The sequence below is a fragment of the Lissotriton helveticus genome, chromosome 5_1 (assembly GCF_964261635.1).
Source record: "Lissotriton helveticus chromosome 5_1, aLisHel1.1, whole genome shotgun sequence".
NCBI lineage: Eukaryota > Metazoa > Chordata > Amphibia > Caudata > Salamandridae > Lissotriton > Lissotriton helveticus.
Genome location: NC_136065.1, coordinates 288,887,788 through 288,905,331, shown reverse-complemented (window position 1 = coordinate 288,905,331; position 17,544 = coordinate 288,887,788). Strand labels below are relative to the sequence as shown.

General features: G+C 48.2%; 1 protein-coding gene across 1 annotated transcript in view; it reads right to left on the bottom strand.

Annotated features, from left to right (window-relative positions):
* The window catches only part of EXOSC10 (exosome component 10), a 138,659-nt gene extending 121,139 nt beyond the window's left edge, over window positions 1-17,520 (bottom strand). Inside the window, exon 1 of the mRNA XM_078642236.1 lies at window positions 17,084-17,520. Coding sequence (XP_078498362.1) covers window positions 17,084-17,212 — 129 coding nt within the window. The 5' untranslated portion in view covers window positions 17,213-17,520. The remainder of the gene's footprint in view (window positions 1-17,083) is intronic.
* Between the last annotated feature and the right edge of the window lie 24 nt (window positions 17,521-17,544).

The window sequence follows — 17,544 nt, the reverse complement described above, 5'->3', positions numbered from 1 at the left end:
CATACAACACAAGGGCTTCTGTATAAATATGCTCAGATTCAAAAAAACATTTGTGTACGCGAAATGAGTGTCATTTCTCCCACCGAAGCCTAACAAATACTGCAGGAATAAAATATATCAAGCGTGTACAAACAGAGGAATCCGGGGTGAGGCGTTCAGGCTGGCTACTTGCATATCTCGTTCGAAGCAACAAAAGACTTGCGCTTCGTGTTGCCGCCACCCGTGGTGACTGGAAAGCCATTTTAAGTGAGCGAGAAGGAAGGCGAAAGATAATGGCCGATGCACAGGCTTCAAAGCGTGAGGCGGCTTTCTCTGCAGTGCTGACTCAGGGGAGGGGGCGGAGCGGGGCAGAGCGGCATGTGGGTGTGAAGAAGCCGGGCCTTTGAAGTGAAGCTAAGCTTCACTTCAAAGGTGTCGGAGGAATGCGGGCGGCTGTGCACGCGCTTTTAAGCTCAATGCACATGCGCATTGAGCTTAAAAGTCACGGGCACTGCAAGGAATCGCCACGATTCCTTGCAAGTTAGATAAAGAGTCGATGAGCCCCTATAGTCTCGCTTGCTCGATGCGCATGCGCATCGACAGGCGAGACCTAAAAATCTTAACAGTGGCAAAGCCTACAAATCTAGAGCTTTCTGCCAGGCTTTGTCAATGTTTGTTTTGTCATGGTTTGTGTAAAACTTTTTTGTTGGGGGACCTGCTGGGCACTCGCCAATATTTAAAAAAAAAATATATATATATATATATATATTTTTTTTTAAAAACAACCATTGCCCCAAATGCGAAAATATGTTTTGGTTTCAAAATGCACCCACTGCAGTAGTAGTGCCTGGCAGTGAAGAGAACTTTGTGTGTACGTGTGTGCCTTGTGAAAGAGTAGAATACTGTAACTCACAGTAAAGTTAGCTATGGCTGCAATGCGATAGTATTTATGCGGTGGAAGAAAAATGTGAACAACAAACCTAGAGGACATGTCAATGAGAAATCTATTCCAACGTAATGTTTCTACTCCGTTTCACCTCCTTCCTCACTTACTGTTCTAACTACTTTTCACTCTTGTTCTCTCCACCTACACATAAACCCTGTCCTACACACATATATACACACTTCCCTCATCCATTTCAAGTTCTTTCCCTTTACCATTTACATTCTGAAACTTCAACCATTAGCCAACAGTCATCATTTCCCCTCTCCTTGCCTCCAAATTCCTTCAAAGATTAAACTAAGCCCCTGCTGTCTTCTACTTGTTTCCTTGTAATTCCCTCATCCTCTCTGACTGTCTCCCCCATTCCCTCTATACCTCCCAATCAATCTTTCTTTCTTATTCACAAGCCCACCGACCTCCTCCGCTTCTTATCCATACACCAGTTTGACGGTCCTCATCTACAGGTTTGAGCTACAGATGAGGGTATTCTAAGTTATGAACTTAATAGCGAGGCTAAAACATCCATGTTTTAAAAGCTTTTGAGGTCTCGCCTGAGACAGCGCATGCGCCGCTCTGGCGAGACATTTAGTAAGCGGGTTTTCGAAGTGCTACCCACAGGTTTTTTGCAGCACCAGCTTGCTGTTACGCGCACAAGCACGCGCGCCTTGCTCCGCCTCTCCAATGCTGCGCGCGCATCCCTCGCATGCTTAGCACAGAGCGCGTCATCGCGATTACTTTCGCTGTCGCGGCAGGGCGACCAATGCTTGTTCATTCAGTCTCTTTCTCTAGCTGTCTCCAGCCGCCTCCCCTTTCATTCCGTATCGCTTGTTCCCTCCTTCCTCACTCATATTCTCCCCTCTCGTCTATCCCCTCCACCTCAGTGCTTTGAGACAAGCTTAGTGCAGTATAAGAGCACTATACGATGTGCGCGCTTGTGTTTAACTTGTTCCATATGCGGCTGGTGCATTTTGTTTTCTAGATTTCTCATTCTCAATGTCCGGGAGACCGGTGCAAACATCCCTCGCCCCCCCTTTCCAGTGCAGGCATGGGCTCCGCCCCCCAACATTTGACTGATGACTGCTCGGCACAGAGCCCCTTCCCGGTCCAAGCATGTCTCTCCCCTGAGTCCCGGCATCGTTCTTCCCTCTAGAGCAGGCATGCCCCCCCCTCCTTATATTGCTGACCGGTCGGCACCCAGCACACCCCCTCCCCACTTCCTCTGTTCCATCCATGGGCTGCCCAACCCCAGCATGGCTCTCAACTGAGGCCCAGCAGCCCCTCTTGTCTAAGAATTCTTCCCTCCTCCGCCCCCGCTCTCAGCGCAGGGCAGGGCAGGGCACCGCAGGGACCAGGGTCCCTGTCATGTACCTCTGTCTCTCCGACCTCGCTTTGCCTTAGCCAGTTTGCTTTAAAGCGAGTCTTTCTCCTGCTGCGCCGCTCCGACTGACTCTCACAGCCCGTTCCTTATCTTCACAGATGTTTTCAAGGCGCTTTTTCATTCCGTCTCTTTCTCTAGCTGTCTCCCGACGCCTCCCCTTTCATCCCCTATAGCTTGTTCCCTCCCTTCCTCACTCTCCTCTCTCTTGTCCATCCCCTCCACCTCAGCGATTTGAGACAAGCTTAGTGCAGTATACGAGCACTATACGATAAACAGGATATAGCATGGAATCACGTAATGCCTTAAGACCGTAGACGTACTATGAACAGGTTCAGCTTTGCATTGCATTTTATATTTTCAAAGAGGAATACATGTTTGCTTGCTGGTTTGTGTGTGAGTATGGGTTTTAGGGGAGTGTTATTTACAAATTTGTTTATCCATGGACAGAACAAGTATTTGATGGCGCTTTAGTACGTCATTGAGAATTTGCACCGACTCGCAAAAGCCTAAAACATCCCAAAATGTGTGGATTCAAATTAAAACAATTAACTCTCTAGTTCAAAAACCATGTACCCAGAATACATTCGATCACCTAGATTCATTAGACCTTTCTTAATTGTACTTGCATTCAGTGTCACATGAATGGTACTAGCGGCTTAATGTATTGTTCTCACATTTGAATACATTTGGGTAGACACATGATTACTTGTATAACAGTTATTTTTTTCGCATTACCCCATCCCCTGCAGTCCACTTTGTTTAACTGAACTCAACTGAAACTCCTACAATAACAAGCATCGGCATAGCCAATAGCTCTCGCCTTTCGGACCTTATAAGTGTTTAACCATGCAACAGTTAATGTTGTTGCACCAAGGATATTGTGCTGCATAACTAAATACTTATAAGGTCCCAAAAGCGAGACCTATTGGCTATGCCAATGCTTGTTTAAACTGTCTTTGGTCAGTGCTGACATGGAGATGTATTGGAAGCTGGTTCCAGTATTGAGTGGCCGCTAAGACATAACAGAAGTTTTCAGCAGGACCCAAACTCCTAGTGGGGGCATGGCATTTCAGTTTTTCTGTAAATATTGAGGACCATTCCCATAAAGGGATTTATGAACCAAACACAGTTGTGTAAACCATGATCTTTTCGTTTATGGGGCAGCCAGTGGAGGCTTCTAAGAACAGGTTCAGAGGGTGACCGGGGTGGAAGATGACAAACTAGACGTGCGCTGTGGACCACATGAAGTTTTGCGAACAGGCCTTCATTAATAGAAGCCATAAGTGCATTCCCATAGTCCAGGCGACAAATTATAAAGGGACTGGACAAGGGATTTTCTTGATTGAAGAGGTAGCCATTGAAATACTTTTCTAAGAAGCCATATAATTCCAAAACATGAGCCCGTAATGTAGTTTACATGTTCCTTCATGAACAGGTTCTCATCCACTACCTTTGGAGATGGGTCTATGCATAAGATGCCACCAGTCATCTGACCATATCGAACGGGCCTTTCCAAACAGTACAATAGTTTTTTCTTGCTTTAAGTTGCAGACAATTCGGCTGTATCCATCTGGTGCTATTATCCATGCAGTCTCTGAATATTACCTTAGTAGACTCTGGATTGGTCCCATTGTGAGGATAAGTTGAGTGTCAACTACATAAGAGATGACCTTGAAACCATATGATTGTATCACTTGTGCCAGTGGTGCCACGTACATGTTAAAAAGAGGGGGACTTAATGCAGATTCCTCTGGCACCCCCCTAAACAAGGATATGGTTCGGGAAACAAAAAGGACTCTACCTGTACTGTGATCAGAATTCTTTAGCCAACCCAAGGATTTCCCTCCGACACCAATTTCTTCCAGTCTTTTAATTAGAACTGTGTGAGAGATGGTGTCAAATGCTGCTGATGGACCAAAAAACCAGCATTGATGTGTGTCCGTCATCCAGGGAAAGTCTTATGTTGTCTAAGACCTCTACCAGTGCTGTCTCTGTACTAGACAGAGCATGATAACATGACTAGGAAGGGTCGAGCAGGTGGTGGCTTTCTGAGAATGCCAGGTATGCAATTCAATTAGCATATATTGATTAAATCAAAGACAATGGGAGAGATATATTCAATTATAGATCAACGCAAAAGGATTGATGCGCAATACCCAAAACAATTGTTATTGCAATCAAAGTGTACCCATACAATGCATATTTGTTATATAAAAAATTCAAAGGTTTATTTACAATTATATAAAAAAACAGTTCTCTGGACGGCGCAATAGACTATCAAGTGAGTGTATTGCGCTAATTGAATTGCATAAATGAGAAACAAATGAAACTCATTCAAATGTTTATTTAAACTATAGTCAAGGACCATTTTTTCTTTATACAATTTATACCCAGGTCCTCTGATTCTGTGGGTGAACCCCATTGATTTAATGGTTTCTGAGAATGCCACCAGTTGAGTGTTCACCAATGTTTCCATAACTTTCCCCAGAAAAGTAAGTAAGGAAATGGGTCTATAATTTCCCAGTTCTTTAGGATCTGCAGTGGGCTTTTTAAGAATTGTTTTAACCCTGGCCTCTTCCCACTAAGCCGGGACTGAGTCCAGGTTCAAAGAGAGATTGATCAAGTCAGTAATGCCATGATGAAGGGCAGGGGGCAGAATGGACAATATACAGTGGTGCAAAGTTAGATCCTGACAACTGTATTTATCAGGGCGCTGACTTCGTCTTGCATCACCCTGGTAAACTCCTCCAGAAGAACTAGGCAGACAATTCCCTCCATGATGTGCACCGTTTTCATTTCATGTATGCTCTCATTTGCAAAAGTATTGTAAATTTTTGTTTTTTTGTCAAAGACGTTGGAAAGATCTTCTACCAAGGCCCGTGAGGTAGAAATTGATTCCTTACAGAAGAGGGATTTCTAAATTCTTCAAAAATCTTACAGTTTTTTATGCAAATTGGCTGTATTATCGATTTGGTCTACAATATGATCTTGCTTGGCAACTTTGATGTTGATAAGACAGTGTCTGAGGGCCATTTAATGAGTTAGTCTATTTTCAGTTATTTTTGTTTTAAGAACTCCATTTACGTTCTCGTTTCCTGCATGAAGTCTTTTCATTCTTCAAGGAGTCAATGAACCATGGTGCCAGCATGGTCTTGCGCTTAAGCTTACTCATTGTGACAGAAGCCACTTTATCTAAAGTTCAAAAGATAGCACTCTCTAAAGCTCCTATCCAAATTGATGTGGTCCATTAGGAGGGAGGAAGAAAATATGAGGTGAAGTGGTTTTCCTCCATGGCCGAATTAACTTAGGAGCTGTGGTCGTGACGTCAGGAGGTCATCCTGCTCGGAAGTGGAATTTAACGGCATAGTGATCCAACCAGACCAATGGTATCTGAGTGAATAGTAGGTAAAGACTGTGTCCTGCTACATAGGTAGGTCCAATTACCTTTAGGTACAGGCCTAAAGATTCCAAACCCATAGGTAGGCGGTGGTGTCAGGGTCTGTGGTTAGTTTTGCATGGTGGTTAGAATGCCCTCCAGTAAGAAGTCATCCGCAGCAAGGATGTGGGGGAGGGGACGGGGGGGTTAAGCATTCAATATGTTTTTTTTTTAGTTTTTTTTTTTAAAACCTTTATTTTATGCGTTCAACACAAAGGCATGACAGTTACAGCATCTGCAATTCAATATGGCAATATGTTTGGTACATTCATTAGAGAGAAAGAAAAAGATGAGCATTAGGTTCACCATCAATACTGCGGCCAGCGCAATGTATACACACTTCCCAACGTCCCACAGTGGGCGGTCAAGTGGCTAGAGTCCTTTCATCCTATCCAACCGGGGGGAGGGCACACGGAAAAGGGAAACCACCTCTCCCCGCGTACAGTTGGGACATTAGTCAAATAGGTACGTTATTGCGGTCCGTCCCAATCCTGTATCGTCGTTGTCTGTATCAGTCAGCTAACTGCGTAGCCTTGTGCAGTGGCACACTCCTTGTGTATCTAGTGTGCGCATCCCCGCTCTGTACCTCAGCGTGTGATATGTATATGAGTGTAGAACATGATATTCAACTGAGGACGGTATGCTGTACTTTCCCATCACTGTGTCGCCCTTCGCTCCATGCTATTGCAGTATACATTGTGTATACATTCCCACCATCCCTTAGTGCCACGATGATGGGAGGGTTAGCGGAATTCTGTCACTAGAGCCGTATCTCATGGACCACAATTACCCAAGTCTCCCCCACAGCACTCCACCAACAGGCTCGTCGTCTTATCCCGAGTTAGGTGGCACTATGCTCAGCATGTAGTGTGGGGTGTAGTGGGGTGTATGAAGTGTAAAGTACCGATACGCTCATGGGCCCGGGACCGGCTCGTCGTCTCCAGAGGAGTCACTTTGCGTCGCCTGAGCCAGCCAGTATACCTGTAAGGGGGACCAGAAGTCACCGGGAGCACAGCGGGCGGGTAGCAGTTCCGCATACACGCCATGTTGTTCCTGACAGTATTGGAGGTCGTCCAACCATTCCTTAAACTTTGGCGCCCTCCCCCTTCCCCATCTGCAAGCAATCCTCCGCTTAGCGAGGAGTAACGCAATGTCAACAAATTTACGATCCGATTTGGGCACATTCCTGGTATATCCTAGCAGCATCACTATCGGGTCCATAGGGAGAGGGCCAGCAATCATAACTTGGAGGGCGGCATGTACCTGGCTCCAGTAAGTCTGAATTGCTCCACAGTCCCAGGCAAGATGCAGGAAACCCGCGCCTTCCATCCGACATCTAGCGCACCTATCATCCGCCGAAAGGCGAAACCTCAATTTTCTGACTGGTGTATAATAATATCTTTGTACAAACTTATAATGAATAATTTTCATTCGGCAACTGGAGGATATTCTAGCCGTGACCGAGCAGCAGTACCTCCACTGTTCATCCGTGAGTGCGACTGGTAGTTCCGATTCCCAGTCAGTCCGTGCTTTAGACAGGACAACCGGGCGCTGCTCACGAACGGCAGCATAGATTTTAGACACCAAGTGCGTGCCATCCGATACGAGCATGACATGCAATGGTAATATCGTCCCTGGTTCCTCCGGGAAGTTAGGGAGAATATCTCGCATACCCTGTCGGAGGCGGATGTAGTAGAACACCTCCATAGGAGTCGGGGGAGCATTCTGGAACATCTGATCCTTGGTGCGGAACAGTCCATCCTGAAATAGGTCTCCCCACGTATTGAGGTGTATGCGGTGGCACATCGATCGGAAACCTCCCTCCAGTAAGAGTGATAGTCTCGGATGGTATGCCAGAGGCAATGCCGGCGAGTAGAGCATGGGGGCGTCCAGCAGTTTGGTCACTCTCCGCCAGGCATCAATTGTACAGGTCACAGTAGCGGCGGGCGTCTCAACATCCCCAACCAGTCCCATCAGCATGCCCTTGAGCGGGAGCGGATGCACGATCCAGTCCTCCGCAGCGACCTGTGGCATAAAGGGAACGGGACGAATCCAGTGATAAGCATGCTGCGCCTGCGCACTGAGATAGTATACTTCCAAGTCGGGCACATCGAATCCACCCCTATCATACGGCTGCATCAAGACCGACCAACTAAGGCGTGGTTGTTTAGCTCCCCAGAAAAGGCGAAGCAGCTCAGAGCGAAGTCTTTTGAAAAAGTAAGCGCCTGGGTAGTATGGTATGTTTTGAAATAGATATAAGAAGCGTGGGAGGACGACCATCTTGATCAGGGAGGCTCTGCCTGCCATCGAGAGCGGGAGTGCCAGCCAGCGAGTCACATTGTCAGCCAGTCGTGTAATGGCTACACCATAGTTTAAGCGGATAGTGTCCTCCTTATTAAGCGATACTTCAATCCCCAGATATTTCAAGTCAGAATTGCACCATTCCAAGGGGTAATCCAGCGGAAATCGGGTGACCGAGGCCGTGAGGGGGAAGAATTGCGACTTTTGCCAATTAATATGTACACCGGATATGCCTCCAAACGCTACAAATTCCCTCAGAAGCGGATTGAGGTTGTCTCGTGGATGGCGCACATATAGGGTGACGTCGTCTGCATAGAGGGAGATGTCAATCTGCCGCTGGTTACAGTTAAAGGCCTTGTCTTTGTGTAACTGTCGTATTCTGCAGGCCAGCGGTTCTATAGCCAGGGCGAATAGTAAGGGCGACAAGGGGCACCCCTGCCTAGTCCCTCTCGTGATCGGCATCTGTGCCGAAAGCACCCCGTTGACGACGACCCTGGCGACTGGGGAAGTGTATAGCAATGTCACCCAGGCAATAAATATCCGGGGGAACCCCATTCTGCCCAAGATAGCCAGCAGATAACCCCAGTCCACTGAGTCGAACGCCTTGGTGGCGTCCAGAAACACAGCAGCAACCGGCAATTCGGGTGCAATGGAAGGAATTAGAGAAAATAACGTGCGCAGATTGTGAGATGTAGCTCTCCCCGGGACAAAGCCAGATTGGTCCGGCAGTACAAGAGTAGTCATAAGTAGGGACAGTCTAGTTGCCAACACTTTCGCAAGAATCTTCGCGTCACAGTTCAGCAACGACAGGGGTCTATAGGCATCAGTGTCCGTTGGGTCCTTTCCCGGCTTCAACAGCGAGGTGATCGCCACCTCCCTCATGGATCCCGGCAGTATCCCCACCTCCAGCGATTCCTCGAAGACCTCTTTCAGTACCGGCGCCATGATATCGATGTAACATTTATAGAATTCGTCCGGTAGGCCGTCTAGTCCTGCTGCTTTGCCATTACTGAGGGACATGATCGCTTCTCTAATCTCGTCCAGTTCGAAAGGGCACCCTAAGAATTCCCTGTTACCATCACTTAACCAGCAAAGCGCTATGTCTTCCAGGTAATTACCGAACTCTACCTCACCTTCCTGCTGTGTGGAGTATAGGCGTTTGTAGTGTTGTAGGAAGGTGTCTTGAATCCCCTTAGAGTCCTGATGGATCCTCCCCTCCTTATCAGAGATTTCTAGGATATGGGAGGCAAAGCGCTGGTGCCTCGTGAGTGCCGCCAGTACCTTCCCCGGTCGGTCCCCCTCGCAATAGCGCCTAGCTGTCCAGTATTTACCCCGGAATTTTACCTCCCTGGCTGCTTCCTCCTCATAGGTCGTCAGTTTAGCTCTGAATCGTGCCGCCAGGTCAGGGCTGGGATTCCCTACCATCTCCGCCTCCAGTGCCCTAAGCTCCCCCTCTAGTGTAGTTAACGTGCGCACTATGCTTCTCAATATTCCACAGCTTTTGGAGATCGTGACTCCCCCCAAATGGTTTCGACCTTATCCACAGACCCCTTGTTCCTAGGGAAGAAGGCCTCGATCTCTTCTCCGAGTTAGTGTTTAAAGACAGGGTCCAGTAAGGCCGAGGGGAAAAGCCGCCATGGTGGCCTTACCCTAGTATGCCCTGGCACTTCGAGGACGGTCAGTACCGGGCAATGGTCCGAGTACGTGCGAGGCAGGTGTTTCACTTGAACTATCCCCCCAGCGAGGCCCCGTGAGACAAAGCAGTAGTCGATCCTTGCCCATGAGCGTGCATGTGTTGTGAAGTGAGTGCCTTCCCTAGCCGCTGGATGTGTGTGCCTCCAACTGTCCACTAGTCCTGCCTCCGTAAGTATCCCCTGAAGAGCGTCTCTGGCCTTCGTGTTGTAATGTCCACTACCGTCCGATCTATCCATCGTGGTACGTAGCGATAAGTTGAAGTCCCCCCCCCCCAGACAATGTGCGTGGCTTCGGTCTCCAACATGTGGCCCCATAATGACAAGAAAAAACCAGGAGTATCGACGTTAGGTGCATAGCAATTCACAAGCATTATCACATCGGTTCCCAGCCTCCCCCAAAGGATGACATACCTCCCCTCCTTATCCACTCGCACACCCAACTTTTGAAATGGCAGCCTCTTATTGACCAATATTACCGTCCCCCTAGAATATGTGGAATAGGAGGAAAACTCTCTCACACATGCCCATCTGCTCGCAAACCTGGGGGCACTCCCCGGGCTAAGGTGGGTTTCCTGGAGCATCGCTATTTGCACATGGTGCCGATCTAGATATGCAAGTACATTCCTGCATTTCCGGGGGTCATTGAGTCCCCGGACATTCCAAGACATTACGGTGACTGTATCCAAAGTATCACCACCTACATGCGTTACCATATCCCTGAATGAAGCCAACAGCTGGTGTTCCAGCTCTCAATCGAAATGTACCAATTGTCAATCTCTCCGCTGCCCAGTACAGTCTCGCCAATCGAACAACCATATTCACACACATGCACCCCACAGTACCTGTATTCCTGCCAAAAACGCCATACGCATCAAACTCACCACTTCCAACAACTAGCAGCGCAACACACGAACAACCCCTCATACTCCATGCACAGCCACCCAACCCTGGCTGTCCATCCCCTCCCCCCTCCCACTGAAGCAACCCAAACTTGCCAGTACCATGATTCCCCCCCCCCCCGCCCCAGCCCGCGTTTTCAAGAACAATAGAAAAACCATGTGGGGAATTCCCTCTTGGGAACATCAGAGGTACGCACAGAAACACCCCAACTCTCCCCCCCGACCCGCATGTAACATACGGGAAAGACAGAGAAGGTGGGGTGGTGCCTGGCATGTATCGTCCCTGCAGGTCAAAGCCCTCCCGCCATCCCAGTGTCCCTCATCACCACCTTTTAATCCGGAGGACGGGCAAATGTCCTGGGGCGAGTTCCATCAGTGCAGCGACGGTACAGTAATCAATCGTTCGTGAGGGCTTCATCACCCCGGCCTCCTTCTAGGCCATCAGTGTACTATACAAGAAAAAACCTTGACGCCTGTAAGCCTTCCGCTGCCCACATGTCCTCCTGCTGCGACAGATATCCGCTCGATCTCAGCGCCACAGTTGCATTGGGATAAGATGTTCAAAAGCCATTTATCGGTCAGCAGTCCCTTCAGGATGCAAGGCAGCCCTCAGTGGTGTCTCCGCAGGTAGTGCAAGGCAGTTCCAGCATCCAAAGCATACAGTTTCTGAATTAGTATCCGTAGTGCATCCAGGAGCTATCGACCAGACGAGCATAAGCACCCCATCATGAGTCCTCCTGCTCGACTGGGTTTCCTGCGGCCTCTTCCTCCTCATCGTTGCGCCTGTCCCTCCTAGTAGCGCGAAGTTTTTTTATGTAGTCCTCAGCCTGTTGCGGGTTCGTAAAGAAGTGCTGTTTGCCCTGATGGGTCACCCTGAGGCGTGCCGGGTATAGAAGGGCGTAGTCCACCTGCATGTCCCTTAGTTTCTTTTTCACATCCAGAAATGTTCTCCTCTGGTCCTGTACCATGGGTGTGAAGTCCGGGTATAAGGAGAACTGCACCCCATCACAGGTCAAGTTCCGCTTTGTTCGGGCCGCTCTCAGCGCCGCGTCTCTGTCGCGGTAATTGAGTAACCGGGCAATAATGGGACGTGGCTGCGCAATTCTGGAGCCACTGGTGTAGGGGCCGCCTCAGCGTTCGATGGTCCTGGGGCTCCGTTGGATGCCGTGGTGCCTCGCTGCGGTTTTTTGGTGGTTGGGGGCTCGAAAGACAGTTTCGCCTGTTTAGCGTCATTTTTGCCCATGGTGCCCAGTCTGTTGGTGCCAATCGGGGCCGGTAACTGACGAGCAGCTAGTTGGTGTCCCTCCGCCAGTAAAAGGCACTCAAGCCGGCAGCCCACAACGTGACGAATCCCCCCAGGGCAGTAGAAGGCAATGAGCAGGTCGGCAAAGTCTCGCCCTAATTATAATGTCCAGGGCGCCTAAGGAGCGCACGCGCTGGCAGCCAGGCCTCAGCACGTCCAAGTAGGCACGAGCAGTCGTAACCGGCTGGGGCACACAGGAAGCGGAGGGCAGTGCAGTGATGTTGGGCCCACCCCGCCCCTACAATCGACCGTAAGTCCGACCTTCCGGATGGTCCTCCGGGTCCTTAGTCGCTATGCCTGGTGGCAGCAGTGTCCCCCAGGTAAATCAGGGAGGCCGGCGGGGAAGCGCGGAGCAGGGCCGGGTGCACCGCTTTCTCCTCCGGCAGGGCCAGGCGAGGTGTGCCGTGTATACCGGGAGTGTCACCCGGTCTCAGATACAGTGATCCGGCACGCCACTCGTCGCAGCACTTTTAGGGGTGGCAAGACTCACCTCCACCAGCCCCCGAAGATCCGTCTGTCAGTTGCCCGCCTCTCAGGCCGTGGTCGGAGCTTTCGAGGCCTAGCAGCCTCGTGGGGAGCCGCGGCCTCGCGTAGGCCAGTGTCCAGTGCGCCGCTGCAGCCCTCCGTGGTGTCTTCTCCCGGCGGACGCTCACCGCGCCGTATCTCGGGCGCCGGACCTCCGATCCTCACCAAAGTTGGGCAGAACCAGCAGCACAGGTATTTCCACACTCGGTGCGAGTTTCAGGCTTCAACTCACTGGGGAAGCATATATTTGCAGGATGTTTCTGGCCAGGCAGCCAGAGCCTCACAGAAGTGCGGCCATTAGCGTGTGCGCCCTCTAGCGCCCTTAGCATTCAATATGTTTATCGGTAAAGTCCCTTTTTATCCCAGAGGGCCTACATTAAAGTGCCCCACTCCATGTTTCTTTCTGCGGTGTTGCCAATCTAAAAACACGGATTTCTGCCCATTCAGTGATGAGCTACGCCAATTACGTAATTTGTATCCGTTTTTTAAAGGCAGTTGCAATACCCCCTCCTGCTTTTTTTTCCTCTGTCCTGCCTGATTAGTTTATATTCCGAAGGAAAAGCCAGTAAATTGTCGGGGAGGGCTGCTGGATGCAGTCAGGTTTCAGTAAAGAAGCACACGTCTGGCTTTTTCTCGTTTAACAAGTCCCATAACTCTAATGCGTTTTTGGAGATTTAACGTGCATTACAGTATAGGCCTGGAAATATCAGACCATTGACCTCTATTGTTGTGTCCTGACACTTATGGCCTTTTTTGAAGAAAAGTAGTATAACTAAAAGGACACTTTTTGCAAATATAGGGACCTACATATCCTGAACTAGGGCAAGTGTACTGCCTGAATTCTGAGTGCATGTGGCAGTTTGTGCTTGATATTTCTTAACGCTGTGCTCGAGTAAGAGAGATGCGCCATAATAGTAACTTTCTTGAAGGCAGGTCGAGGGGAAAGATGCAGGGGTCCAGTCTGCAGGCAGGAGCGGATGGGCACAGACGGGCTTGCCTTTGACACGCCGATGGCGTGTGTCCATTATGGCCCTAAATAGCCTGCAGCTGTCAGGTGGGGGGAAGAAAATGCAAGAGACTAGACCGCTAATCGCGTGGTAGAGATAGCCGAAGCGGTCAGGACAGTCTTCCTATTATGTTTTTTGAACAGAGTTTTATGTAGCGAGAACTTGACCCGAAACGGGTATCAGAGCGCTTTACATAGCACCAGTTTGATTACATGAGGACATATTTATTTTTGTTAGGCACAGGGAGATTAACACCTTAGGAGCTTCGTAAATAAACCTCCCCAGTGCTGCGCTGTCCATTATCCAGTGCTGAACTGGACGTCCAGCGGTCGCACGCAGCACTGGGGAGGTAGTGCCCGTGACGACCGTTGGCAGCACTTAAAGGGTTAAGTGATTTGCCCAGAATCACAGGATGTTCAGCATCATTGCCGCGACTCAAACCCAGTTCCCCAGATTCGAGGGCAACCGCCCTACTCGTTAGGCCAACTCCTCTCCCAATGTTGGGGAGCCTAAAACAGATCCCTCTTCACAAACGCCACGGCGGACAAGGGACTGCTTCAGAGAGGGAAATAAAGTGATCTGAGTGTAATACTTGAACTATGTGCAAAATTATTAAAAGGCATAAGTAAGAACAGTACAATAAATACAAACAGCAGAGGGCGGTTTGCTGCTAATGTCGAGTTTCGGTAAAAAGTTTTTGACAGCTCAAACTTGCAAAGTCCTGTAGTGCAGATTAAAATTGAAGATAACACCAAATTAAATTATTAAAATAGAACTGAAACTCTACCTGAAGAAACACAAAGTATCAGCATTCATTTAAGGAAACTGTATTTTCTACAACTGTTCAACTGGATTCAAATGTGGTCTCTGCACGCAAACCATCTTGATTGCAATAAGGGGCGATATTAAATCTACCGCCGATTCAAAAGGAAATGCAGCACTTCTGCTATAAGATCTCTCATCTAACGCGGATATTTTTGACCACCCTGCGCTTTACAGACGTTCAGCAAGATAGGATTGCTGGAACTGTTCTGCACAGAATTACACCCGCCCATGTTGAGAGATCTTTCACACTATGATTTCCTACATTTTGCTCTGCACAGTTCCCCTCTACGGCCACATCCCTGCCAAGTCTCACACATCTTGTGTGACACTAACGCATTTTAGGTTGCATTACCGCATTTAAAACGATTGTCACGCAAATCAGCATACTTCAAATCTGAGTGTGTTAGCGTTTTTTATGGTTGTTAGAGTCTGTGATGTTTTGTTAGGTTACAGAAACACAAAGCAGGCGGGGCACAGCAGCCAATGCAAGTTCTGCTAAGCTTTGATTGTTCACCCTGATTGGACGGTGTTTTGATTGTTATGTAAGGTAGACTGGCCTGTCCAACCTCCCCCGCCACTAATTGGTCAGTGCGTGCAGCCGGAGGGCCTGCTAAACACAGCGATGTTTACTACTGCTTAGTGCTAGGCGTCCATGCATTGATAGTGCTGCTAAAGGACAAAGTTTATCAGCTGCCTTGCTTGTGTCAGGGACTGAAAGGCTCCAGTCGGCGCAGGCAAAATGTTGTCAATTTTTAAATCCTATTGCAACCAGCCCGGGCCACCAGGAATTGCTGCCACCAGAATTAAATTTAAGGGAGTCCTCCGTGACACGTTCTGCCTTCCCCTGCTGGAAGGGGGTGGGGTGGAGGGGGGAGGGAGTGTTCCCCAGGGGCTATCACGGTACCAGAATGTGCCGAAGGCCTGAAGGCTGTGAAGCTGTGTGCCAGCCACGCCATGCCCTCTTCAAATGTGGTGAATATTTCACATTTGATTTCTGATCACTTTTTGTGATAAAAGAGCCAACATGTAGCGATAGAATACTATACTTCCTCATCACGTGTACATTTTGCAGAAAAAAATGAGAAACATTTGAAGATTAAATTGTTTATCCTGCATTGATTTGTTTCGGTTTGTGCTATAAAGAAATTCTAGTTTAAACGAAGAACTTTTAATAAGAGATTCTCGTAAAGGATGAGAACATTGTTCACACCTTCGCTCCCACTGTTGCAGAGGCCTAAAGGAGCTGGGATCAGCTACCATAGTTGTAACAAAAGGAGATCGGGGTGACTGAGATTCGAGGTGGTTATGTTACGCATGTAGAAGAGACGCAAACAGCTGACATGGGGCAAAACAAGCATCGAGGCAGGGTGCCATTCTCCCTAATTATTTGTTCCAAAGAGGCAGAGTAACGCTTAACCGTGAATGAACTACGCCTTGAAACAGATGTGGAAAATTCAGACCCTTCTCTGAAAAAAAGCATGCTGTTCATGCCTTAAAAAAATCACAAGCTACTGTGGCGGATAAGATGCAATGCAGTACTCTATGGTATGCAGAGAGGAGCGCCAGAATCATCTATGTCTCTGTGCCATCCTACTCTCTTCAGACTGCAACTGTCTCCAGCACATCACAGCACTGCCCACAGTCTAAGCAGCTGTTTTCAGTGAGAGTGACCTCACAGGTTGCAGCTGCAGTGTACAGGCCAAGCAGCAGAAGTTATTTTCCCAGCACTGACTCCATTGTTAAGTCAAGGAGAATGTGGGGTTTAATGTTCCTCCTGGGAAATATCAGAGATTTGCCCAGTGCAAGTTGACTCACCAGTAGCGTAATGGGTTAATGTGCCTGCTGCAAAGAAGGTGGTAATGCATATCACAGAACCTACGATTTAGCCTTACAGCTAGAGCGGTCAACTCTGAAGCTGGTGGGGAACCGGTTCGAGTCTCTGCAACAAAGCTCAACATCCTGTGATTCTGGGCAAATCACTTAATCTCCCCAGTAACTAACAAAAATGAACGTGTTCTTCTGTAACGAAACTGGTGCTCATCTAAATCGTTCAGATACCAGATATCTCAGCTCTAGTTCGCGCTATAAAAAAATCTTTTTTTAAAAGTATTCGTATTAGCAAAACCATTACCAACTACTGTGGCATGTTTTCAATCCTCAATTTGAGCTCCTCCAGACCAAACACTTAAAATATACGGCACAGTTACACAATTGTTTTAGTGTAGGATCAGCTCACAAGGATACTAGATGAGTGCCTTTCCATATATGTTTCCCCTGTCTTCATTGGTTGATTTTGCTTGCGAGAATGTGTCACTCATAGTCGTTGAATGTCACTCATAATTACACTAAAATTACGAAAATGTCACACATAACATTCTGGAACCTTGGCAGATATGCGGCCAGTGTTCCTCAAGTTTTCTCAATTGCCCCACTCCACTTCCAAAGAGTCAATAATTCTAAAGTTTATAAATACATCAGATGTCGACTATGCCAAGCCTCTAGTGACTGACGACAGGATGCTAAACTATAAAAAAAAAAGCACCAGCTACATTTTTTAAAACTCAGGTTAATGGACCAACTTCTAAATCACATGCCCAACAGATCTATGCCCCCCCGCGCTCCCCTCCTGCAAGAAAAGTAATCAGGATGAACTCCAAAGCCTTCCTTGTAGAATACAAACATCAAGTTAGAAAAGGAACTTTCCACATAGTTAATTCTACATCAAACATCTGCTATTAACACCGCACACCCTTCCCGTCTCGACTGTTCAACAATGTATGCCACGTTGCAGACCTTGACAAAGGAATCGGCATCCTTATAGCCAGGAAAGAGCCCTTCGCGCTCGGGAATCTCAACCACCTCCTCGCTATCACTACCAACCGACTCCATACTCCTCGCTTCCACTGCACCGGGCGCCGCCATCTTCCGACGCGAGACTCTCGCGAGAGTTGATCTTCATTAGGGAAACATTTCACTGGGGCGGGCAGAGATAGAGGTAATGACCGGGTAATATCGTCACTGTCGCCCAGCACTGATAGCTTGAAAGACTAACCAGTTGCGTCACTATTGAATCCTGCCATCAGCAGGGATGTCACTGCCGACCCAGTGTGTCATATAATTTTTTTCAATTCAGCGTAATTGTGGGCATAATAGAACCAGAGTGGGTAAAAAGAAAAAAACCTAGTTTATGAGTTGTAAAACAAAACTTGGTTCCCCAAATCTACTGTATTGAATGGTTGAACACGCTCCCAATC